Source organism: Lethenteron reissneri, unplaced genomic scaffold (genome assembly GCF_015708825.2).
Source record: "Lethenteron reissneri isolate LAM-NWPU_2019-01 unplaced genomic scaffold, ASM1570882v1 scaffold_1864, whole genome shotgun sequence".
Taxonomy (NCBI): Eukaryota; Metazoa; Chordata; class Hyperoartia; order Petromyzontiformes; family Petromyzontidae; genus Lethenteron; species Lethenteron reissneri.
In genome coordinates this window covers 722,537-749,324 of record NW_026891624.1, presented here as the reverse complement: position 1 = coordinate 749,324, position 26,788 = coordinate 722,537, and the positions used below count along the sequence as shown (strand labels likewise).

General features: G+C 47.4%; 1 protein-coding gene across 1 annotated transcript in view; it reads right to left on the bottom strand.

The window, feature by feature from the left end:
* LOC133339453 (protein mono-ADP-ribosyltransferase PARP14-like) overlaps positions 1-21,830 on the bottom strand; it is an 87,796-nt gene extending 65,966 nt beyond the window's left edge. The window contains 3 exon segments of the mRNA XM_061547623.1: positions 6,760-6,808; positions 7,956-8,086; positions 21,458-21,830. Of these exon segments, the coding sequence (XP_061403607.1) occupies positions 6,760-6,808; positions 7,956-8,086; positions 21,458-21,635 (358 nt within the window). The 5' untranslated portion in view covers positions 21,636-21,830.
* Positions 21,831-26,788: the final 4,958 nt, after the last annotated feature.

The window sequence follows — 26,788 nt, the reverse complement described above, 5'->3', positions numbered from 1 at the left end:
CGACGGCGTGGACGCGATGGTCACGGAGAAGATCCTCCTCCTGGCAGACGACCTTGACATCGCGGTCGTCGCCCGGGAGGACGAGGAGATGACATCGCTCCAGGCGGCGCGGCTCCTCCACGCCAACCTCCTGTCACTGCGGCGGAAAGCCAACAGGGCATCGGCGGGGCGTGCGGTGGCTGCAGCCACCATTCCGACGGAGGAGCTCTACGCCGTCGACCACCGACCGCAACAGGCGACAGGAGCACGGTCGGGCCGGGACGGGCCGGGCCGTTTCAACCGTCCGTCTCCTCCAACGGCGCTCCCGCGGTGTTTCAACTGCGGCGTCCGGGGCCACGTCGCCTCGGGGTGCCGCGCTCCTCGACAGCGCGGGACGACACCTCAACGGGACGACGGGCCTCATCACAAGCTCCACCATCATAACCCGGCGAGTCGCGGCACCCCACATGTTTGGCCCACGCACACACCCGTCACGCACTCAAACACCGCAACGAGAGGGGGGCCGATATCGCGCACCATCGCACCATCACGCACCACCCCGGGTACTCATATCGAACCCGGCCAGTGGTCCGTGCTGGCCGATCGTGTGGTAGCCGCATCGTCGGGGTCGTCGGCCGTTGTGGGGCACATCGACGGGGTTGAAGTGCGCATCCTGGTCGATACGGGAGCATCGGCGACCATTATTTTGGAGTTGATTTACAATATTCTCCCTGTCCGGAGTCGTCCTTTGATGCCTGTTAACGTACCATTTTATGCGGCTAACGGGGGCTCACTTGGCATCATCGGACAAATTCGTGCCCAAATTTGTATTGGGGAAATTAAATTGTCTGGGCCGATTTTTATTTCCTCCTCGCTGGCGGTTCCGTGCCTGCTGGGGACGGACTTCCTGGCCAAAATGCCGATTAGGATATTGATCGACCAGGGATGTATTGAGCTCCCGTCGGGCAGACGCATGGCGTTTCTGCCATCGCCTGTTACGACTCGGACGGCGTTCGCGACGGTGCCGGCATTCGTAGAGAGAACGGTGCGCGTCCCTCCGGGGGCGCAAATGTTGATTCCCTTGAAACTTCGGCGGCCCTTCGCTAAGGGTGTTGGGGCCCAAGGGGTTCTGCTGGGGCCGTCTAGGGCCGGGGTTAGTGGACCTCATTTACTTCCGGCCCAGACCATAGTAAGAGGGGACGGTGAACCCTTCATCGCGGTCCTCAATGTGGGCTCGCAGACGGTGGTGGTCCCACAGGGGACCGTGCTTGCTCACGCAACGCCGGTGCCATGTGAGGAACCCGTCGCAAATCACGTCAGCGTTGTCCCTGCGCCGCGACCGCATTCGGACAGCGATGAAGGGTGGCTCGAGGCGCTTTGTGCGGGATCGACGGACCTGTCAGATTCAGAGCGTCAACAACTTAAAACACTACTGCGGGAATTTTCCGACGTTTTTAGTCGGAATAAATACGATTTGGGTTGTACTCACCTGCTGCGTCACCATATTGACACGGGTGACAGCGCGTCAATTCGCCAAAATCCGTTTCGGTTGAGTCCCGCCGAAAAGGACCATGTCAAATCGGCTGTTGATGACATGTTGGCCGCCGACATCATTTCTCCTTCCACCAGCCCTTGGGGAGCGCCGATCGTCCTGGTTAAAAAGCAGGACGGTTCGTTGCGGTTTTGCGTTGATTTCCGGCGTCTTAACAAAATTTCGGTTGCCGACGCATACCCGCTCCCTCGGATGGATGAATCGCTGGACGCCTTGGCGGGAGCGCGATTCTTTTCCACACTGGATTTACTTTCGGGATTCTGGCAGCTTCCTCTGGACGATGATTCAAAGCCTAAAACTGCTTTCCGTACACCGCATGGCCTGTTCCAATTCAACCGGTTGCCGATGGGCTTACACTCAGCGCCGGCAACTTTCCAGCGTTTGATGGAATTGGTTTTGGCTGGATTGCAATGGGAGTCGTGCCTCATTTATTTGGATGACTTTATCGTCTTTAGTAAAACTTTTGACGAACATCTCCAGAGGTTGCGGGCGGTTTTCCTAAAGATGCGGGCTGCTAATTTGAAATTCAAGCCCCAAAAATGCCATTTGTTGCGCGATTCGGTGCGTTATTTGGGGCACATCGTGGGACGCTCAGGTATTGCTACCGATCCCGCCAAAACGCAGTGTGTCAGCTCCTGGCCGACTCCCACCTCGGTGGGAGAGGTCAGGAGTTTCATTGGGTTCGCGTCGTATTACCGACGGTTCGTCGCTGATTTTGCGACAATTGCAAAACCCCTGCACGCTTTAACATCTAAAGGGGTTCGGTTCCACTGGGGTCAAGAGGAGGAGGCTGCTTTCTGCTCCCTTCGGGACGCCCTGGTAAAAGCCCCTCCCTTGATTTACCCAGATTTTTCTAAGCCCTTTTTGCTCGACACCGATGCGAGCAACACGGGTATTGGGGGTGTGCTTTCCCAGGTGGTTGATGGCGTGGAACGGGTGGTCGCGTACGGTAGTCGGGTGTTGTCTCCTGCGGAGCAAAGATATTGTGTCACCCGTAGGGAACTGTTGGCAATTGTCTCTTTCATCCAACAGTATCGCCCATATCTGTACGGTCGGCATTTCACCGTCCGCACAGATCATGCGGCACTACAGTATGCCCTGCGAGTTCAACAACCATCGGGACAGTTGTCTCGATGGTTGGAGGTTCTCCAGGACTTTGATTTTGAAACCACCTACCGTAAGGGCGTTCGCCATACGAATGCGGACGCTCTGTCGCGCATGCCAACCACCTCCGAATGTGCATGCCTCCTGGGGTCGGGACGTTGCAGGCCTTCAGGGGACGCATCGGTTCCGATCTTGGCAGCCACCGACGACGACGAACCATTGGTTACTAATTCGATCGAACAACAGGGAAGAGATTCCCTGTTGGGGTTGCCCGTCACTGAATGGGGGCGCCTCCAAATGGAGGATACCTCCCTCCTCGGGTGGCGTCGTCGCGTCGGGGGTGCTGGGCGGGTGAAGGGTGATTAGGATGCATGGGAAATGGTGCAAGGTCTGCTGATGCATTGGGACGGCAAATCCCAGCGACATCGGCTGGTGGTCCCTTCTGAGTTGCGAGGCAAGGTGGTGTGGGCCGCGCATGAGCGCCTATTACACCTGGGGACCCAAAAGACTCTTGCACTGCTACAACTTGATTTTTTTTGGCCTGGTATGACGAGGGATGTTGGGGATCTATTGGGATCATGCCCTCGGTGTGCGCAACGGAAACCGCCGGCGCGGGAGTCTAACCCGCCCTTGCAATCGATCAAAGTATCCAGAATAAATGAGCTTGTCGCGCTGGACATTTTGGGCCCATTTCCCGCCACCCCCAGGGGCAATAGGTATTTGTTGACAGGTGTCGAGTATTTTACGCGCTGGCCTATGGCCTGGCCCCTTGCCAACCAGTCGGCAGCAGCCATCGTGGAGGCCTTTGTTCAGGGATACGTCCTGGACAAAGGTGCTCCGGAGCGGCTGCTGACCGACCAGGGCAGAAATTTTTCCGGTAAATTACTCAAACAAGTCTGTGACCTCTTAGGCACGAAGAAAATTCGTACCTCCCCGTATCACCCGCAAACTGACGGAATGGTCGAGCGCCTGCATCGCACCATTACGTCAATGATGTCACAGCAGGTCTCGGACTCGCAGACTGACTGGGACCTGCATATTCAAGGGGTCTTGGCGGCATACCGGATGGCACCCCATGCAGCTACGGGATTTTCCCCCTTTTACCTCATGTACGGTCGCGAACCCGACCCGCCTGTTCGCGCCCAGCTGCAGATCCCCGACCCGCAAGGGAAAACTAAATTGGCTGACCACGTCAAATTTAATCTGGCCAAATTAACAGAGGCGCGGGATGCTGCTATGCTAAACTCGGACCTCCGTCAAAAGGCGAATGAGCGCCTCAGGCTGGGTCGGGCGCACGTAATACAGTGGAAGCCGGGGGACAAGGCATGGTTGCACTGTCCCCAAGTGCCCCTGGCTACCTCCCCTAAGCTGGCGCGGCCGTGGCGGGGCCCTGTGGAGGTGGTCGAAGTTTTGCGACCACAGTGCGTGCGCATTAAATGGGGGAAGCGGCGATGGTTCGTGCACCCCTCTAGGTTAAAACCCTTCGTTGCGGTACACAAACCCACTTCACACATGCGTGGCCAAACGTGTGGGGGGTCGACCGACTCACTGGGTCCGTCTCCGTCGTTCTCACCTAATGCCGTGCCGGCCGTGCCACCTCCAGGTGCATCAGGACTGACGGGCTCACGCCCGACCACCCCTCCTGGGGATACCGACGGTCGCGCGGCATCGGATGAGGTCTCACTCCAGGACGGACAATTGCCACCTTACGGTCCGCCACCCGGGGTTACCCCGTGTGAGGGGCCCGCTGCAAGGACGCGCGCAAAAATGCGCAGACTGTTATGAGGCCGGAAGATGTGTACATAGGTTGTGTTCATCGTGTGTTGTGTGGGTGGTGTGTTCCCTGCCCATTGAAATGTACATACGTTGTGTTCATTGTGTGTTGTGTGGGTGGTGTGTTCCCTGCCCATTGAAATGTACATACGTTGGGTTCACCTGGTGTTGTGTGTATGGTGGGTTCCCTGCAAATTGTATATAGGTTGTTTTTTTTACGGAATTCGTATTTATTCAAGGGGGGGTGCGTCGGGTTGTTTTCTCTTCTTGCTGTTGCATTTTGTTGTGTTCTTGTTGCTGTTCTTGTTATTGTTGAAAAATAGTGAGGCACACGCGCGGTCAAGGTGTAAATGCACTTTTATTGTCATTTTTGTATGTTGGCAGCCGGGACGGCTGCAAGCTATGCGGGGGGGGGGGGGGGGGGGTGATGTAGGGGTGTTAAAGAGAGGGCCCGTTATGCATGGCAGCCTATGGAAAACAAACACAGTGGGCGGGGCTACGTAAGTGCACGAGCAAGTGCCCTCTACGACGTCCGAGCCAGACACCCTGGGGGTGGCTGGTTCGAACGTTATGATCCCCCGGGGCCCCACCCCTCAGGGAGGGGTTGGGTATAAAAGGGGATGTTTCAAAGGGCTCGGCAGTTATGTTTAAGCTAAGGGAAGAAGATTGAAGACGTCTTAGATAGAGCCCTGGACTCCCCTGGTTCGATGTCCTTTTCAGGGCCGGACAGGATTGAGCCAGCGGCGTGGTCCCGAAAGCCAGAGCCGGTGCTCTTGTAAGAGCTGGTCTGGAACTCCGGGTACCGGGCCCGACTTACCAGTGTCGGGCCAGTTAGCCTCCCCTAGCCCATTAGTGGAGGATTCGGGGCTAGGACAGAGTTAGCTAGGGGTGTATCCCGAGTTATACGGGTGAGGGGGCCGATACCCCCTCGAGTGTGTATATGCCCACTGTCATATTGTGAATAAACATACGTGTGCCTCAACCTCGGCGTCAAGCGTCCTCACCGGTACTTCACAAATATAAAAGATTGACACAATTCAGTAAGATGCAGATTTCACCAGGGGGACAGCCTCGCAATGTAGCTTGGTCATACGGCAGCATTGCAAATTCTCCCAAAAGGATGGCATGGCAACACTTCTGAAAATATTAGAATCCAGCAGTTCCAAACTACCGTCATCCGGCAAGACTATTTAACAAAAAAAATGTATTTACCAGCTAAGGCCCCACCGAGCTGTGCAACTATTTTTCAGAAGCGACTTGACCACAAGTGATATCTCAATGAAGTGGCTTATTGCATGGAAATTTAGAGCAGACAAATACTCTTAATGCACATTGATTCTAAATGTGGAGGTGAAAACCTGGAGGAGCCGGAGAAAAATCCACGAGACCACGGAGAGAGAAACACGCAAACTCCAAATATACAGCAGGCGTCAGGGTCGGGTTCGAGCCCACTACCTCCTGTATGCCAGGTGAGGTAGTTAACATCTCCCAGCCACCATGGCACTCCTAACACCTCTATGGTGCAAATTTACATAAGACTGGGGTGAAGATGTAATTCTACATTTTGGTATACAGATGATCGTGGGTTCCATTCCAACCCCAACGCCTGCTACATATTTGGAGTTTGCACGTCTCTCTCCCTGGAATCGCGTGTATTTTTTTTATCTGGGTACTACAATTTTTTTCCCTCCACATTTAGAATCCACATTAAGTGTTTAGATTATTTGGCTGCTACTGTAAATTTCCACGCGATAAGCCACTTCGTTGAGCTATCATTTGTAAAAAAAAATACTTTACTGATTAGTCCCACCCGCCCTCTATATGTATCCTAATAAGTGAGTAGAGTAAATAATACGTGCTCCCTCCCTTTGTCAATGCACTGCTAATTGAATGGTGGGGCTTTGGCACTTAAGATATCAACTAAAACTAACTATTTTTCCAGGTGTAAGACCCCACTGAGCTATGTAGGTCTTTTCAGAAGCGGTCATCATCATAAATGATAGGTCAACGAAGTGGCTTATCATCATCACGTGGACATTTCTAGTAGCAGCCAAATACTCCAAATGCGTGACGTCGATTCTAAATGTGTAGTTTTTCTTAATTGACACGTGTTGACATCTAAGAAGACCGATGAAAATCCCACAGCCCTGGATGTGCCACGCCTGCTCTGAATTAGGGTGATTTATATAACTGACTCGGGCCTGATGAGGGTTTACACCCACAAGATGAATATCGACCAGAGATACACAAAAATACGCAAATCGCATCCCTAGTGTCTCACACACACAGACGTTTAAGAAATCACGTAAGAGACACATATTACAATAACGTTCTCCTACGGCTTTACTTACATTTTGGACGCACGTCAGGGGTCATCGTTTTGGTAGAAGTCGGCTCCACCTAAACGAGAACAGTTGGCGGTTGTTCAACTGATCAATTATTTCACAATCGCAAGCTTGCGCTTATAGGAACTTGTGACGAACCAGGAGGTGAACAATTCACTCGTGGTGAAGGTTTGTTTTGGTTGGGTTAGATCGGGTAAATATAAATGTGTCGTTAAACCCGCCACCACCGCCCGACACAGCCAATCAGTGCGGGCTTGTCATATAAATAAAACGCGTCAATTGGTTACTAGTTCAGCAGACTAACCGCTTGTGTTTTGAGAATAAACCCACTACGACATTTAAAATGTAAGTTAACGGCATTTCGCCAGCTTCGTCAGGCGATTTGGGTGGGTTCATGACACATTTATATTTACGCAATCTAACCCAAAAAATGCATTTTAGTGTGAATAACATTGGGAGCGAAAACTCAACTACTACTAAAACGATGGCGGGTCACACAATCCATTCATGCAGTCGGGCGCCATACATTTAGATTATTTAGATTATTTTGCCGCTATACATTTCCATGTGATGATGAGCCACTTTGTTGAGCTATCATTTACGGCCAAAGCGCTTCTGAAAACGAAGTTAATACCTTAGTAGGTTTTATCTGGCAAGAAAAAAATTAGTTTAATTTTATGTGTATGTTGGTTGGGTTCATAATGGCCATGTAGGAGGAGTTCACGATGGCCATGTAGGTGGGATTCACAATGGCCATATCGCTGGGGTTCACGATGGCCATGTGGGTGGGGTTCACAATGGTCGTGTGGGTGGGGTTCACAATGGCCGTGTGGGTGTGGTTCACGATGGCCATGTGGGTGAGGTTCACAATGGCTGTTGGTGGAATTCACGATGGCCATGTGGGTGGGGTTCACGATGACCATATCTGTGGGGGTCACGACGGCCGTGCGGATGGGGTTCACAATGGCGTATGGGTGGGGTTCAGGATGGCCGTATGTTTGGGGTTCACAATGGCCGTGTGGGTGGGGTTCACAATAGCACCCCAGTCGTGTTTGTGAGTGTTATGCGTGTTGTAACATTCTGACCCCGTACTCCCCTACTGGACATTTGTGAACAAAGAGCTTCATGGCTCATCGGATTCCTCCTCCTGCAGTACACATAAATATTCTGATGATTCTCATTCTGATTATTGTCATCTTCACCTTCACAGCAGCAGGTCCGATGGGTTTGGGCTTTACCAGACACTCGTGGCCGGCCCGACGCACCTGCAGCGGGTACTCCTGCTCGTTGAGCTCCAGCGAGTGCTCGCTTCTCGCCAGCACCCTCTCCATTGCTGAGTCACAAGGAGACAGGCACAACACAACTTTATAAAATAAGAATAGGTGTTTTACCCTTTCTGGCAATAAAACAGGAGTTGTGTTAAGATGTTCAAACACCTAATAGAAACCTTTTGCAAGGAATCAAGTACCGCATTAACCACACTTACTTAAACATGCAAAAAAACCTGCTCTGATAATATATGCATTGTCTTTTAAACTGATTGGCCTCCACCAGAGACAGCCTTATTTGTTAGATCAGACAACGTCAAAATACGAACAGTACAAAGACAATGCAAGTATCAGAGCATTTATAGCTCGGGGTGAGCAGATACAAAATGGAAGTTTTTGCTCGTATCAAAGTGTGAAAACAATAATTTACTTTCTTCTTTTCGCTGACGGTGACCGATAGGTGTATCTAAATGTGGCCTTTCAGTCGTTGTTAGCGCTGTGCTGCGCTAACAACCTGGCAGAGACCCAAGTACGATTTCCCCGCTCACAGTCACCACCACCACTGGTGAGGATTATCTGAGCATGGTCCTGCCCCCCCTAGGTTGACTCAGCCTCAAATGATAACCTGGTGCGATGTGGAGTCAACATCGCCACTGTAAAAAAATGGGGGCCAGGCGGCCCTCCCGTGGTGCTGGCCACCCACCCCCTCGTGTGCCACAGTTTCGGCCTTCATAGGTCCTGCTTCTCGCTAACAGTACTTGCCCCAACAGCCTGTTGAGGTTTTTCGATGGAGTTTGGTCTTTGTTACAAAATGCGTGGGGAAAGAGTTGTGGTGAAATTCTCTTCGATGTCAAATTATCATCAACAATAACAAACAAGTTTGGGTTAGATCGCGTACATATAAATGTGTCGTTAAACCCGCCACCACCCTACATAGACAATTAGTAAGCTTTGTCACGTAAACAGAACGTGCCTATTCGTTACTAGTACAGCACACCGGTGTGTTGGAGAGCAAATCCACTACATTTACAATCTGAGTACGACGTTTTGCCAGTAATTACATTAGCTTCATCAGGCGACAGTCAGATTTTTGCTGTACTCATAACAAATTGGTAATTTTGTTTACGTGACAAACCTTACTAATTGGTTGTGTCGGGTGGTGGCAGGTTTAACGACACATTATATGTACGCGATCTAACCCAAAAAATCTCTATTATGGATATTGGTCGTGAGAGCCTTCATATTAAAGTTCACCAATACTTATCTATTTAACCATTGCCTTCCGTGGCACGGAAATAGGTGCACGAGGCACGTCACACAAGTATCAGACAAAAAAAACGGAAACGAAGACGAATGCCATAAAAAAAACCACTCCGGAATGAAAACAAAAAAACTGTCGAAAAAACAATGAATCGAAATTCCACTCGAAAAAAGGTGGCCATAGTTTAACGCGGGACGTTGGCCAAATCTGCAGCGAGGCCAGACGCTCTTGAAAACTGCGAAAATCCGTTCGGAAACGCGCTGTGGGCTCACTGCTATTTCATTCAGCAGTTGTGTGCGACTGTGGTCATCCAGAAAGGACCGTAGTAGAACGACACAACGCCCCGATCCACAGATACGAAGGAGACAGAGCTATGATAATGCACCACACCACTACTGCGGTTGTTATATTGGAATTACCACCTAAATGAGAAGTTGTAGTTGTTGTTCTGCATGTACATCATCAACTGTCCCGAAGATGAAGAGACTCATAGAGACCTATAGAGATCCTGACCCATAGAGACACACAGAGACCCATAGAGATGCATAGAGACACAAAGAAACTCCGAGACCCATAGAGATTCACAGAGACTCGTAGGCACCCACTGAGACTCACAGAGATCTGTGGAGAATCAGACCCAGAGACTCATGTAGACCCAGGCTCAGAGACCTATAAATCCATAGAGATCTATAGAATGCCATAGAAACTCATAGACCCGCCACAGAGATGATACACTCTGCTACTCCCGCCGCAGTTGTTATCTGGCTTGACCACCTAAATGTGACATTTTGATTGTTGCTCTGCATCTACATCAGCAGCCGTCCGAATGAAGAAGAGACTCATAGAGACACATTGCGATACAGACCCCTTAGAGATGCACAGAGACCCAGAGACCCATCAAGACTCACAGAGAGCCACAGAGACTCACAGAAACTCGTAGACCCATACAGGCAGTGTTGAGTCTACTGGCAGTATTGAGTCTATGGGCAGTGAGTGTGCGTGACGACGATTATCTGAATCAGTCCTGGGACTCCCCTAGGTCAACTCAACCTAAAATGAGTACCTGGTGTAGCAGTGTGTAGTAAACATCACAACTAGGGAGACAAAGGCGGCCGGGCGTGGTCCTGGCCATCCACACCCTCGTGTGCCACTGTACCGGCCTGTTAAGGTTATACGGGGTGATCTTTGTCTGTATAGTGGTTAGTACTCCACACTATGAAACCTGAGTTAAATTCCTGTCTAGGGCCAGCATCAGTGGCGAGTGATAACAGAACTGGTCATGGGCCTCCCCTAGGTAAACTCAGCCTTAAATGTGTATGTGCAGTGGGGTATGGCCATAAGTGCTGGAGAAACAAAGAAGGCCGGACGTGGTGCTGGTGACCAAGCCCCTTCAGCAGTCCGGTATGCATCTGTGTTTTTGAATCTGCGCGTCCATCGACTGCAGTTGTCCTTAACCTTCACCGCAACCTGGCACCCCTCTGGGTCGCAACCGTTACAAAAAGTGTACAATGTTAATAAACACATCGGATTTGAAAAAAACAAAGTAAGTTGTAACTTAATGTGGCCCGTGCTTCATGTATGGTTTCGATGATTTACCTTCGAGAAAGAATCTGGCCATGTCTCGCACCACCCCCCAGAAAGGGCATCTCGCACCCCCAGTGGGTGCGAGATGAAACCCAGGTTAAGACGCAGCATTGATCTACAGCAGTGTGTCCATCCAACTCAGAATCTGTATTAAATACTACAGGAGGAATCCGATGAGCTATAAAGCTCTTTTTTCACAAATGTCCAGTACAGGCATGGGGTCAGAACGTTCCAACAACAAACACAATACATGCAAACACGATAGGAGTGCAAAGTATAGGAATGGTAAGAAAATCGCTTAAACTAAATATACAAATACAACTAAATCTTTATTTGAAGCTTTCGTGACTGCAGGAATTCATACTCTTTGGTTATTTCGGTAAAGTCACGAAGATATAAAAAATAACTAATAGATTATGACGATTCGATCGCAACACAAGCAATCGTCTTCAGGTGAAACAATACAGCAGGCGAACTGCTGAGGCATTAAGGAATGTAGCGAGAGAGCTACTGCAACCAAAGGTTATATACGTTTTGATGTGGGTACAACCCAAGGGTAAGTGGGCGGGGCTAGAGATGGAATTTGCAAGCAAATACAACTAAACTAATTTATATTTCCCGGTGAAGCCCAGTGAGGTATTAGCTTATCATTTGACTGCTATAAATGTCCACACGATATGCCGAGCTATCATTTGTGATGGCCACGTGGTCGCGTCTGAAAAAGAGTTATGTAGCTCAGTCGTGGGGCCTTACACCTCGACACCTGGACAGGCGTCCACCCTTCTTGGAGTGGGCGAGTGAACAACGCTCACGTGCTCACTGCATCCGAGCGACATTGCACGTCAGACGTTTTTCGTGCAACGAGCGAATGCAGAGTGTCTGAAATGACTCTCCTCGCCAGAGCCGCCTGTAAAGAATGTGTTGAACTTCTTTGGCACCGTACGTGGCCAAGGTGCGGGAGAAGGACAGCAAACTAAACACAAAAAGCAGTTCTAAAGAAATTCGTTTTCAATTTAGTATAGTGGTGTAGTGTATCGTATAAAATAGTGTAGTATGTATTGTTGCGTATAGTGTAGTGTATGTATGTTGAACTTCTTTGGCACCATAACAAACTAAACACAGGCTCGTGAGCACAGACAACTATTCTGGCAACTGACCTCCAGACCTTGCCGAGGATGACTCAGCCTAGAATTAGTTCGAATGTTATCTGTGTCAACACGAGAACATAAAAGAGGAACTAAGTAGCCAGTTGTGGTTCTGCTTCAACACCTGAGCATGCATCTCACCAGCCTCAACAACACCCATAGGCTCACCACACAGAAACCCATAGACTCTCCACACAGAGACACATCGACTCATCACACAGAGACTTATAGAGTCAGCACACACAAACCCATAGACTCAATACACCGAGACCCATAGACTAACCACCACACAGAGACCCATAGACTCATCACACAGAGAGCTATAAATGGCATATATTGTAAATAGAAAATTGATTTCTATATATTAAAACAAAATTGTGTTTAGTTTGTTGTTATTCTCCCACGCTTCCGATTAGCACGGTTGGCTACATACGCTGGGAAATAAGTTAAACGTACATAACTGCACGATACACTACAATACTCTACTATACACGCTATGCACATTATACTATACACTACTATACATTACACTAATCGCTACACAACTATACTACACTATTATATGCAACACCACTATACTAAATTGGAAACTCATTTTAGAACTGCTTTTGTGTTTCGTGTTTTGTCCTTCTCCCCGCATTTCCGATACAACATACGTCTAGATTATTTAGATTACCGTATTTGTGCTGCTATAAATTCTCAAGTGATAAGCCACTTCGTTGAGCTATCATTTGTGGCCAAGTCGCTGCTCAAAAGGAAGCTCCGTAGCTCAGAGGGCCTTACATGGCAAGAAAAAAATATAGTATCGTTTTATTTGCATATATTGTTTGAGTAATTAATTTACTTTACCGACACTTTGCACTCCTATTATGTTTGTGATTATTGTATTTGTTGTTGTAACGTTCTGACCCCGTGCCCATACTATATATCTGCAAATAAAGTGAAGTGTCTGGGAGACAGGATGAACATTACTCACCCACATGTAAACAAATTATGCTAAAATATTTTTTGCCAAAAACCTGAGAATTTCCACGTGATAAGCCACTTCGTTGAGCCATCAGTTGTAGCCAAGTCGCTTCTATAAAATTAACGAATAGCTCAGTTGGACTTTTCCTGATAGAATAAGTATCATTTATTGGTAGTTTCTTTGTCGTGATTCGTTTACCTTTCCTATACTTTGAACTCATATTGTGTTTCTGTGTATTGTGTTTGCTGTTGTTGTGACGTTCTGACCCCGTGCCCCTACTGGACATCTGTGCAGAAAGAGCTTTATAGCTCATATGATTCCTCCCGCAGTCTAAATAGATATGCTAATTCTGATAAACATGCAACGAATACATCCAGACAATCCTGACCAGCTGCCCAGGGATGTGGCTTTCAAAGTGGACTCCTACTACGACGTGAAGATAAAACAGCCCGATAATTAATGATGATGAAAATTTTAAATAGGTGTTTAACCATTCTGTGACTAAAACAGGAGTTGTGTTAAGATCTTCAAACACCAAATGGACATAATAGAGGTTTTTTTTTTAGATCGTGTAAATATATAAATGTGTCATCAAAAGCGACCACCATCCAGAAGCTTGTTGTAATTACTGGCAAAAAGTCGTACTCAGGTTGTAAATGTTGTGGCTTGGCTCTCCAACACTAGTCACGAATTGACATGTTCTGTTTACATGACAACCCGTCCTAGTTGGCTGTGTCGGATGGTGGCGGGTTTTAGCGACACATTTATATACTGACGCGATTTAACCCCCCAAAAACCCCTCTGTTACTGACAAAAAAGGTATCCCATGATATAGCTACTGCTCAACCCGATCTACAAACGCTCTGATCCGTGCATTGTCTTTGTATTGTTCACCTTTTGGCATTGTTCTCTGGTATGACTAGACCAGGGGTGTCCAAAATTTTTGCAAAGAGGGCCAAATTTGATCAAGTGAAGATCCCCGGGGGCCAAAAGTTCCTTATGACATTTTTTTACCACAAAAGTTACGTGAAAACACACACTGTTATAAAACAATTGTCATTGTCACAATTACCTTGATTTTTCAAATGACAATGTAACCAAATATAACCCACTCAGGCAGACGTGAACAACTCTAAAAACACAATTCTGCCTTTCATTCAGTCAGATAACATTGAACAAACTGTATAGAATATCTTACATTTCCATGAGTTAAATATATTTGCCTCAAGAACATTTTAAACAGGAGTTATAAGTAATGCAAAGTGGTCTGTTATCATGAAACTTTAAAACAAGTAAATTTTGCCCTTGTCTTTTACAAGATCTTTCAGAAAGCAATAGTTTGTGTCACATCTACAGGTACATAACATCAACAGTTATAACCAAATCTTATTCAAGAGTTTAATAAAACAAGTGCCATAAGTCCAAGTGCATTAGTGTGCTTTAGGCTTTTCACTGTTAATAGTGACAGATGTTACCGTTCAGAACACTCAATTTCAGATTGATCAAGGAACAGATAACTTGCTGACACTAATGAGAAGGGCGATACTGAGATCTAGATTTCAGTAAAGAGACCAAGTCTGGCTTGAGGGCAGAGAAAAGTTATGTCAACTTTTCTCTTTTTTTTTGCAGTCGCCATGGCAGAAATGACTCGAGAAGGGTTCGCAGCACAGATGCAGAGCCAGAGAGCATTAGAATGGTGCTGCCACCGTGTGGTGAAAGGAGGAAATACATCTTTAAAGTTTTATGATTTATTTATTCTGACAGAGCTGGCGAGCCATAAATAACACATTATAAGACCGAAGCTGCGGGCCGTATGAAATCTGACCGCGGGCCGTGATTGGCCCGCGTGCCGGACTTTGGACATGCCTGGACTAGACAATGAAGAACAAGGGTTGCTCTCTCTGGTGGTGTAGGCCAATCAGTTTCAAAGGCAATGCACATAACATTATTATCAGAGCCATGTTTGTTTGCATGTTCACCACAAGTCCCGCGTGTGGTCAAGGCAGTACTTGATGATTCCTTGCAAATGCTATCTATTTGGTGTTTGAACATCTTAACACACCTCCTGTTTTATTACCACAAGAAAGGATAAACACCCATTCTTATTTTTCATACTTTGTAAGGGTTGGGCCTGGCGGCCAACGCTATGTCTCTGTGTCGGGAGTCGCCTGCCAGAAGTCTTAACAACTTCACAGGCAGGCCAAGTTAAAAAGTAGCCGAACCACTGACAACCGACTTGGTCGGTGACACCACACACCAAGCTGATTGGAAGGCATCGGAGCCTTCAAATCAGATTTGTGCGAAGGGAAGAGGCGGTAAGATTAAAATAATTAATAAGGAACGGTTGATAATCGTTGGAAAAGGAGGAAGGGAATTGTAATAAAGAGAACGTGCTAGAAAGGGGGCTAGAGAATATATAAGGGGCCTGAGAGAGAGAGAGAGCTCGGGGCACATTCTGGACTCTATTTGTTTGCACGTTATCTGCGAATGAACCATAAAGTTGAGCTATTCTTACCTCGTCCGAAGTCCTTTTTACACGCTTTTATTTAACTCACTCTGCCTGTTGTCATATCCTCAAATCTTGTAACTCAATTTCAACCGTCTTCCCAATGTTGTATCGACTGCAAACTTGGTATAGGTATGTCATACTGATGGAAATACTATATTCTATCATTAAAAATATATATTTTTAAACAATCTCTTTTACGGCTCTAATTGTCCACGCTCAACTCACGTTGGCTGTAAATCACCACGGTCCCTTACGTCACGATCACGCCGAAGGGCGGAGGATGTGGATTGGGGGAGGGGGAGCTCGGACATTACATTTCATTAAAGTGTGTTTAAAAAAAAGTATTTTTAATATTTTATAACTTTGATACTGGCCAAAAAAGGTCCCATAGATACCACCTACAATTGAGCCCACCAACAACATCTCAAAACATTCGCCAAAAAACAACTGTGTGGTATCAAATAATTAACGTTACAGGCGACGTTTTAGGCAATCGCCCTTCTGCAGAACACACACACCATGGATAAGCCGAGAGAGAGACGGTATAGATAAGAGTTTGCGACTGCATTTGTTTACACCGTGGGACCTCATGGCCAATGTTTAAAGAGGCACACAGTGTGAATAGTTGCACTCATAATATTAACTGTTTTCATATTTTTCCAGGTAAGGCCCAAACGGAGCCCTTTTGTTCAGAAGTCACCTGGCCATCACAAACGATAGCCTGACGAAGTGGCTTATAGTCGTCATCAAGCAGATATCTATCAGAGCAGCCAAATACTCTTAGACGCATGAAATTGATTCTAAACGTGGTGGGAGAAACCAGGGGAGCCAGAGCAAAATCCACACCACTAAAGGGAGAGAGACACACACAAAGTCCAAATATACAGCAGCAGGCGTCTGCGTCGGGATCGAACCCACGACCTCCAGCATACCAGGCGAGGTAGTTAACATCTTCTTGATTATTTCGGTAAAGTCACGTAGAAGGGAAGTAATAAAATAATAAAAATAAAACATAATAAAATAATTCTCACGACGTTTCGGCCACAACGCAAGCAGCCGTCCTCAGGTGAAGAACATATCCGTCGATATGCATCACCTGAGGACGGCTGCTTGCGTTGTGGCCGAAACGTCGTGAGAATTATTTTATAATGTTTTATTTTTATTATTTTATTACTTCCCTTCTACGTGACTTTACCGAAAGAACCAAGAAGATGAATCCCTGCAGTCACGAAAGCTTTAAATCGTAGTTAACATCGTTTGGGTATTAGATACAACCCACCCACCCCACCCCTCACTAGTCGAACAAGCATCATACGCATTCATAAACTCATTCACATCCATAAGTAAAATACAGCAAACGCACACATCAGCGACATCGCAACAAATGATCTATCGAATATTACGTTAACCTCCCCTTTGGCCAACGGCGGGTATTTGGCATCGGCCAGGTTCGTGAATGCAGCTGCATTGCGCGCGTCCGGAATAGCACCATGTACCGTGGTCAATCCACTGCTGGATGAACGCCTCTGTTAAGACGTTGCCATTCCCACGAACTCCAAACGCACAAACAGCCCACGGGGCACGTGCGTCACGAGCTCGTGTAGTTTAGCTGCTTATGTGTTAGAGCCAGATGCCCAGGATTGGGAACAAACTTAGCCCCCTTTTCATCCAGTCTCAATGTATCTCTATGTTTCTCTATGCGTCTCTATGTATCTCTATGTTTCTCTATGAGTCTATACATCTCTATGAGTCTCTGCTTATGTCTTCGTATCTCTATGTTTCTTTATGAGTCGCTATGTATCTTTACATATCTCTATGTATCTCTATGTGCCTCTAGGAGTCTCTATGAGTCTTTATACGTCTATGTATCTCTATGAGTCTCTACGCATCTCTATGTATCTCTATGTAGAGTCCCTATGTATTTCTTTGAGTCTCCATGAATCTTTATGAATCTCTATGTATCGCTACGTGTGTCTATGAATCTCTATGAGTATGTATGAATCTATATCTATCTCTATGAGTATATACGAGTCTTTATGAGTCTCCATGCGTCTCTATGAGTGTCTACGTATCTCTATGAGTCTCTATGTATCTCTATGAGTCTCTATGAGTCGCTATGTAACTCTACGAGTCTCTGTATTAGCTTATTGTGTTTATGGGCTCGTTGCCGACAATGGACGCCCTCTGTCTGGGATGCGGTTTCCACCCCCCTATGCATCACCTTCGTGGCTAGGAGATGTTATCTTCCTCGCCTGCTACTCAGGAAGTATATTTTGACCTTGCATGTCTCTCTCTCTCCCCGTGGTAGTCACTGCGTGGATTTTATCCGGGTCCTCCGATTCTTTCCCCCCCACCATATGAAGAATCGGTATCATGCGTTGAGAGCATTTTGCCGCTACGCGTTTTCCACACGACGACGACGATGAGCCACTTCGTTGAGCTATGATTTGTGGCCAGTCTCGGCACGTCTCGCCGATTCAGCAAGAGGCACGATGATGCCTGTCTCAGATTTTGCATCTCACTGTGTGGCAAAAGCATCGACTGGTGCACTTAGATTAAATCGGGCATTGAGTTTAACACCAGTTCAACACGTAGGCTTTCGAGACAAATATCATTTATAATATAGTTTTTTTTGGGTTAGATCGCGTAAATATGAATGCGCCGTTAAACCCGCCACCACCCGACACAGCCAATTCGTAAGATTTATCTCGTAAACAGAACATGCTAATTCGTTACGAGTACAGCACACCTGTGTGTTGGAGAGCAAATCCGCAACATTTACAATCTTGATGTACAATCTATAGATGTTGTGGATTTCCTCTCCAACACAACCGATGTGCTGTCCTAGTAACGAATTGGCATGTTCTGTTTACGTGATAAACCTTTCTACTTGGCTGTGTATGGTGGTGGCGGGTTTAACGACGAATTTATATTTACGCGATCTAACACCAAAAACACCTATATTATACAGTTTAACACACAGTAGTGGTGGTGGAGGTAGTAGCAGTTCTGGAAGGATTTCGCGACCAATATTATCCACGAGGGTTTTTTTTCTGGGTTAGATCGTGTGAATATACATGTGTTGTTAAACCCGCCACCACCCGACACAGCCATTTAGTTGTGTGTTGGAGAGTAAACCCACTACACACATTTAACAATCCGAGGTGTGATACGTCGCCGGTATTTACAACAGCAAAAAACAACCAACCGAAACAGGAAGAAATCCTCTTCCTGTTTCGGTCTTAAATGTATTGAGTGAGAGAGAGAGAGATGAAAAAAAGAGATTAGTCGCGTGGAGCTGATGGTGGCTATGAGATGTTAACTCCCTCGCCTGGAACGCAAGCAGTCGTGGGTTTGGTCCCGACCCTGACGCCTGCTGTAGATTTGGAGTCTGCGTCTCTCTCTCTCCCCGTGGTCACGTGAATATTTCTCCGGGTCCTCTGGGTTTTTCCCTCGGCATTTATAAATCAAAATCAAGCGTTTAGATCATGTTGGCATCTGCTATAACGATGATAAGCCGCGTCGTTGCGCTGTCGTTTTTGCTGTTGCCTAGGCTGCTTCTGAAAAAAAGTGACATAAAATAGTTTCATAGTTAAGTTCACTTGCGTTTGGTGTGGCATAGATATCTACTGTTGCACTGCAATGGATATTATATTGCGTGTATGGTGAACTTCTTTGGCACCGTGCGTAGCCAACCGTGCAATTCGGAGGTGCTGGGGAAGGACAACAAACTGAACAAATAAATAAGCTCTAAATAAATTAGTTTGCAAGTTGGCATAGTGTATAGCGTGTATTTTAGTGTAGTGAATAATAGTGTTGTGTATAATGTAGTCTATAGCAGTGTATAGTGTGTATATTATTGTAGTGTATAGTAGTGCTGTGTCTAGTGTAGCGTATCGTAGTCTAGTGTATCGTAGTGTAGTGTATACTGAGACCCATAAAGCCACCTATGGGATTAATTTGGTTGGCTACGCACGGTGCCAAAGAAGTTCAACATACTACACTACACACTACATTACATACTATACACTACACATACTACGCTATACACTACATTACAATAGGCTAAACTAGCATACACTACACTACTATACATTATACGACGATACACGACACCACAATGCACTCCTATACACTAATATACACTACACAATACATTACGATACACTATACTACTTGAAAAGTTAGTTCTTTAAAGCTGCTTTTTTTGTTTAGTTTGTTGTCCCTTCCCCGCACCTCCGATCATCACGGCTGGCTACGTACGGTGCCAAAGGAGTTCAAAATACACAGAGACCCACAGACGCCCGGACCCAATGAGACCCATAAAGATATACAGAGACACATAGAGACAACCATAGGATTACCACGGTTGGCTACGCACGGTGCCAAATAAGTTTAACATAAATACATACTACACTATACACTACATTACATACTATACACTACACTATACACGACACCACTATACATGCCACTACTATACACTACACTATACACTACTGCACACTACCCAACTAAACACTACCATACACTACAACACTATTAGCAGGGACCTTATAAGTGTGAGCGAGAGAGAACACGTGGAGGGGAAAATGTAGAGGGGAAAACCGGAAAGAACCCGGAGAAAATTCCACGCGACCACGGGGAGAGAGACGCCGCAAACTCCCACAGTAGGCACTGTGCATCGGGCCTACTCACTCACCCACCCACGAACTCACCCACTAACTCACCCACCCACTAACTCACCCACCCACTAACTCACCCACCCACTAACTCACCCACCCACTCACTTACCCACCCACTCACCCACCCACTTATTCACTCACCCACTCACTCACCCACTCCCCCTCACTCCCAATCACCCACTCACTCACACACTCACTGACCCACTCACTCAGCACCTATTCACTCACCCACTAACTCACCCACTCACCCACTAACTCACCCACTAACTCACCAACTCGCTCACTGACCCACCCACTCACTCAGCACCTACTCACTCACTGACCCACTCACCCACTCACTCACTGACCCACTCACTCAGCACTTACTCACTCACTCGCCCATTCACCAGGGTCGTATTAATCAAAAGGCCACAGGAGGCACTGTGCCTAGGGCCTACGAAAAGAAAATGTTTGTATGATTAAAACATTTCACAAAGATATCGTTCAGAATAAATATGTTCGCAGAGAGCAAGGAATCTGCTTTTCTGCGGCACACAGCTCGCTGCCATAGAATGATGACACAGACTAGATACTAATGATAATTATTCATCATCGTGTCTGCAGTTGCGACATCTGCCCAGCGGCTGGACGAAACGAAAAACAAGCGGAGTGACAGCGGCGGTGGTGGTAACACGGGGCAGCACTAACCAACTTTAGACACACTCTTTGGTTCTTTCGGTAAAGTCACCTAGGTATAAGTGATTTAATTTATTTTCTTTTATACCTACGTGACTTTACCGAGAGAACCAAAGAATATGGATCCCTGCAGTCACGAAAACTTCAAATCTAGATTGAACCAACTGTATAGTTATCACTGAAGGCCACACGAAACAGAAGTGCATAGAGCCTAAAATAACCTTCATCCAGCCCTGGCGGTGAGCGAGGAGGCATATACGTAGAGGTAGGCGTTATCCAGCAATACTCTCAAGCACCTGTCATCATCCCATTTAATTTTCTTTAGTCCGTGATGATGCCTCTTGGCTTGCGTGCAGTGTGGGGAATAACTTCTACCGCTGCACTTATAGAAACACAATTATTATTATGATATTGAGTGCAAAATGAAAGCAGATTAGTCCTCACAATGTCGAACCCACGACCTCCTGTATGCCAGGCGAGGGAGTTAACATCTCCTAGCCACCGTGGCGTCAGGGATTCGGGATCGAACCCACGACCTCCTACATACCAGGCGAGGGAGTTAACATCTCCGTGCCACCGTGGCTCGAGTGAGAGACAATGGAGTGGTCACCTTCTCTCTCCTTGAAGCGCAGGCGGACTCCTCCGTCAGGCAGCCGCGTGAGTTCCTCGCACTCGCCTCCCCCCGACAGCCGCTTGCTTTGGAAGTATTTGAGGAGTTTCACCTCCACGGCTTTGTCTTGGTTTGGGAGGCCTCTCACGTCAACCTCGCTGCCGCTGCCGCCTTCCATCGCAGCAGCAGTAGCAGCACCTCAGAATAACACGGTAGGCTATGCACGGTGCGAAAGAAGTTCAACAAACAGCAGCAGTTGCAGCAGGAGCCCCTAGTCGCGAGATATTGCGCTGCTGCTACAAGGTGGGCTAAAGGCGGTGGTGGAGCGTTCGAGTGTTGACGTGAAAATGTGACGGGAAGAAACTGGAACGACGTTGGCGCATCCACTCCGCACCCAGCCCAGCACCCTGCCCACTTTCGACAGCGAAAACGAAACCGAAAAAGGGGAAGTTCACACTTCCCCTTCAGCCGTGACGCGCGCACATGCGCGCGGTTGGTGGCAGAGTGTCGCAGTTTCGATAAAACAAGTAATGAAATTAAACATACATTTAAAATAACTAAATGTAATATTAACAGAAGTCGCTAAATACAGTCTAAATTTTAAAAAAATGTTGAGATAAAATAAAACAAATTAGATTAAAAAAATAAAGGTGAATAAATATTGCAAAATAACGATTTAAGTTATAAATTATTAAATAAAACACACATTAAATTATTCAATTAAATAAAAAAATAAATTTTTTTTACTTAAATTAGAAAAAACGCGTTAAAATAATGAACTTGAATACAAGTAGATCTAATTAAATAAACGATGCGTGAGTGTTATTCAATTAAATTAACACAATTAAATTTAATATGAATAAGAATGATTGAATAAAATACAAAACATTAAATTATACATACATAAATATAGTTGAACACAAAACGATAAACACAGTATTTAAATACCAGCGCTAAACCAGTTCATGCGGAGTGAGTTTTACATGTGTAATAACACTGGAGACGGCTTGTGGAATCGGTCCTTTTATTTACTTTTTAAATCCTTTATATTAAGTTCACTTGCTTGCTTGCTTCCGCGCTTACGACCGTGCAAATCTTTCGGTCGTTTTTTAACCCACTTCCCGTGATCCAATCGAGCTGACATTTTGCACAGACTCGTTGTGCGTGACAATTGATTTTCGTGAAAAAAAATGTCCATAACTTTACACTTTTTAGGAAAAAAAAATTATATTTAATTACCAATTGCTTAATGGTGGCAGGCAATCATCTGACCCATATGTGGCAGCCATCTCAAGCCAGAGGACGAGAGGACTCTATCCGCCACGCATATAAAGGATTTATAGTGAAATTTAATTTTTCTCAGTTCACAAGCACTCCCCGTTGCTGGCAGGCAACGGGAAGTGGGCAGACAGATTGCAAGAGACGCACCGCCACGTGGCACTCGGAGCCCCGCTCGCGCATGGCCCCTCTCTCTCTTCGTTCCTTGTCTGACCACGTGTCCCTCGGCTCTTCCCTTATTTAATGCCTGGGTCACGTGGTACACTCCAGCCAATCCTTAATAGCCTGCGCTGAATGTTCCAGATTCCTCCATCAACTCCCGGGACCACGCCCCTGACTTGTCTTCCCATTGGCTGAGGCCAAGAGCAGCAGAACATATCATCCTAGCTGACACGGCAGGGCCATGCTCCCAGGCTCTCCCCCCATTGGCTGTAGGGCAGGACCGGCAGAGCCAATCACCACGTGAGACGGACATAGGCTCTCATTACATCACTCCCCCCCGGTGAAAGTCAGCCGTCTCGGCTGGGAAAAGGGTGACAAACCAATCCCATAAAGTTTCTTATTAGGGCGTCTATGCGCTGAAACAAAACAAAATCACCCATGAACAACAGACATACATTAGGGCGCCCCTGTAGCGCAGTAACAACAGGGAAGGGACTGCAAGGCAATCAATGCTATCAAAACGGAAGAGATTTCGACCGCGTACGCGCCGCGGGACCCTCTCCGCTTCCTGCGCATGGTCGCCTTGCCGCCGGATCTGCAGGAAGTGGTTGACGTGAAGAAGAAGAAGGAGAATGTTCGGTTTCGGTCGTATCCGGGGTAGGTCCCGTTGGAGGAGGGACGGCGGGGGTCTCATTAGCCTTCAAAACCTGTTCATCTGCGGGTGGCACAACACAGTCCCGCTGGGGATCAACGGGCGAGGCAAGCGGCATATTCGGCACAGCAGACCCCGGCAGGTCAACAAGTGTAGATGAGGGGTCGGCACGCGGGTCAACGTAGGGTTTGAGTCGCGACGAATGGACGTACCACCGACGTTTTCCATGATGGACGCGAACACTCTGTGGGTTCCGAATGTCCACCAACGTCACAGGCCCCCGCCAAGGCCTGTGCAGTTTAGGGGATGTGCCCGCTGGCACCTGAGGGCAGTGGAGCCATGCCAGATCGCCCACCGACCAGGGCATTTGAGTACGCGATCGACGCGCACACCTCTCGTTCCTTGCCTGCGTTTTTCTGGATTTGGTTGTTGTTATTCTGACTCTCACTGTTCAAATAAACCTATCATTAAAATTATAGACTGATCATTTATTTGTCAGTGGGCAAATGTACAAAATCAGCAGGGGATCAAATACTTTTTTCCCTCACTGTATGTATGAGTCTATGGGTCTCTATGTATGAGCCTATGGGTCTCTGTGTTTCTGTGCGGTGAGTCTGTGAGTCTCTGTGTGGGGAGTCTATGTATCTCTATTTATGGGTCTCTGATGAGTATAGGGATCTCTTTGTGGTGCGTCTATGGGTTTATGTGGATGAGCCTTTACGTCTCTGTGTGGTGATACAGTGGGACTCTGTGTGGTGAGTCTATAAGTCTCTGTGTCCCTGTGTGGGGAGTCTGTGGGTCTCTGTCTGGTGAGTCAGTGAGGCTCTGTGTGAGTCTGGGTTTCTGTGTGGTCATTCTGTGAGTCTCTATGTGCGAGTTTATGGATCTCGGTGTCTCTGTTTGGTTAGTCTGTGGGTCTCTGTGTGGTGAGTCTATGGGTCTCTATGTATTAGTCTATGTGTCTCTGTGTGGAGAGTCTATGCATCTCTGTGTGAGGAGCATATGGGTCTTTGAGTGGTTAGTCTCTGGTTCTCTATGTATGAGTCTATAGGTCTCTGTGCAGTGAGTATATGGGTCTCTTTGTGTGAGTCTATGGGACTTTGTGTGGTGAGTCTTTGGTTCTCTGTGTATGAGTCTATGGGTCTCTGTGAAGTGAGTTTATGGGTCTCTGTGTCTTTGTGTGGTGAGACTCTGTGTGGGTCTGGGTCTCTGTGTGGTGAGTCTGTGGGTTTTTGTGTGGTGAATGTATGGGTCTCTATGAATGGGTCTCTGACGAGTCTAAGGGTCTCTATGTGGTGTGTCTGTGGGTCTCTACGTGTGAGACTATGTATCGATATGTGGTGAGTATGTGGGTCTCTACGTGTGAGTTTATGGGTCTCTGTGTCTCTGTGTCTCTGTGCGGTGAGTCTGTCTATGGGTCTCTGTGTGGTGAGTTTATGGATCTTTATTTATGGGTCTCTGATGAGTGTATGGGTCTCTGTATGGTGCGTCTATGGACCTCTGTGTGATAAGTCTTTGGGTCTCTTTGTGGTGCGTCTATGGGACTCTGTGTGGTGAGTTTATGGGTCTCTGTGTGGTAAGTATATGGATTTCTGTTTGAGGAGTCTATGAGTCTCTGTGTGATGAGCCTATGGGTATCTGTGTGGTGAGTCAGTGGGTCTCTATGTATGAATCTATGGGTATCTGTGTGGTGAGTCTACGCATCTCTGATTGAGGAGTCTATCGATCTCTGTGTGATGCGTCTATGGGTTCCTGTATGGTAAGTCTATGGATCTCTAATTATGGGTATCTGAGTAAATGGATCTGTTTGAGGAGACTATGGGTCACTGTGTGGTGAGTCTGTGGGTCTATATGTATGAGTCTATGGGTCTATGTGTATGAGCCTATGGGTCTCTGTGTTTCTGTGCGGTGAGTCTGTGAGTCCCTGTGTGGGGAGTCTATGTATCTCTATTTATTGGTCTCTGATGAGTGTAGGGGTCTCTTTGTTGTGCGTCTATGGGTTTCTGTGGATGAGCCTTTGCGTATCTGTGTGGTGAGTTTATGAGTCTCTGTGTCCCTGTGTGGTGAGTCTGTGGGTTTCTATGTGTGAGTTTATGGGTCTCGGTGTCTCTGTGTAATTAGTCTGTGGGTCTCTGTGTGGTGAGTCTATGGGACTCAATTTATGGGTCTCTGATGAGTGTATGGATCTCTGCGTGGTGAGTCAGTGGGTCTCTATGTATGAGTTTATGGGTCGCTGTGTGGAGAGTCTATGGGTTTATATGTGATTAGTCTATTCATATCTGTGTGGTGAGTCTATGTATCTCTATTACTGGTAGTAACCTCCTGGTTACACCAGCCCAAGGGGGATTATTCTGTCCATCGTGCATTCCAAATATGGGAGGGGTGGCTGGGGCTGGGTGGAGAGGGGAGGGTAGGGAGGGAGGGGCTTGGTTGGGAGGGTAGGGTGGGGAGGGGCCAGTGGCGGGGAGGGTGGGGCTGCGTGCGGAGGGGAGGGTGGGGAGGGGCTGGGTGGGGAGGGTGGGGCTGGGTGGGGGGTGGGAGGGGTGGGGCTGGGTGAGGAGGGGCTGGTTACCCCGTGGTGCCCTTATAAAACTCAACGTTTTACAGGTGTAATTAACCTCTTGGAGACGGCTTGTGAAATCGGTCCTTTTATTTCACTTCTTCAGTTCACAAACACTCCCCGTTGCTGACAGGCAACGGGAAGCGGGCAGACAGCCCACAAGAGACGCACCGCCACGTGGCACCCGGAGCCCCGCTCGTGCGTGGCCTCTCTCTATCTTCGTTCCGTGTCTGACCACGTGTCTCTGATCTCTCCCCTTATTTAACGCCTGGGTCACGTGGTACACTCCAGCCAATCCTTAATAGCTTGCGCCGAATGATCACCACGTGAGCCGGACATAGGCTCTTATTACATCACCCCCCCCCCCCCCCGGTGAAAAAGTCAGCCGTCTCGGCTGGGAAAAGGGTGACAAGCCGATTCCATAAAGTGACTTATTAGGGCGTCAAAGACGCATTAACCATGAAGGGCGAAATGGGCGTCTATGCGCCGAACGAAAATAAAAAAATATCACCCATGAATAAAACAGACATACATTAGGGCGCCCCTGCAGCGCGGTAACAACAGGGAAGGGACTGCAAGGTAAATAAATGCTATCGAAACGGAAGAGATTTCGACCGCGTACGCGACGCGGGACCCTCTCCGCTACTTGCGCACGGTCGCCTTGCCGCCGGATCAACAG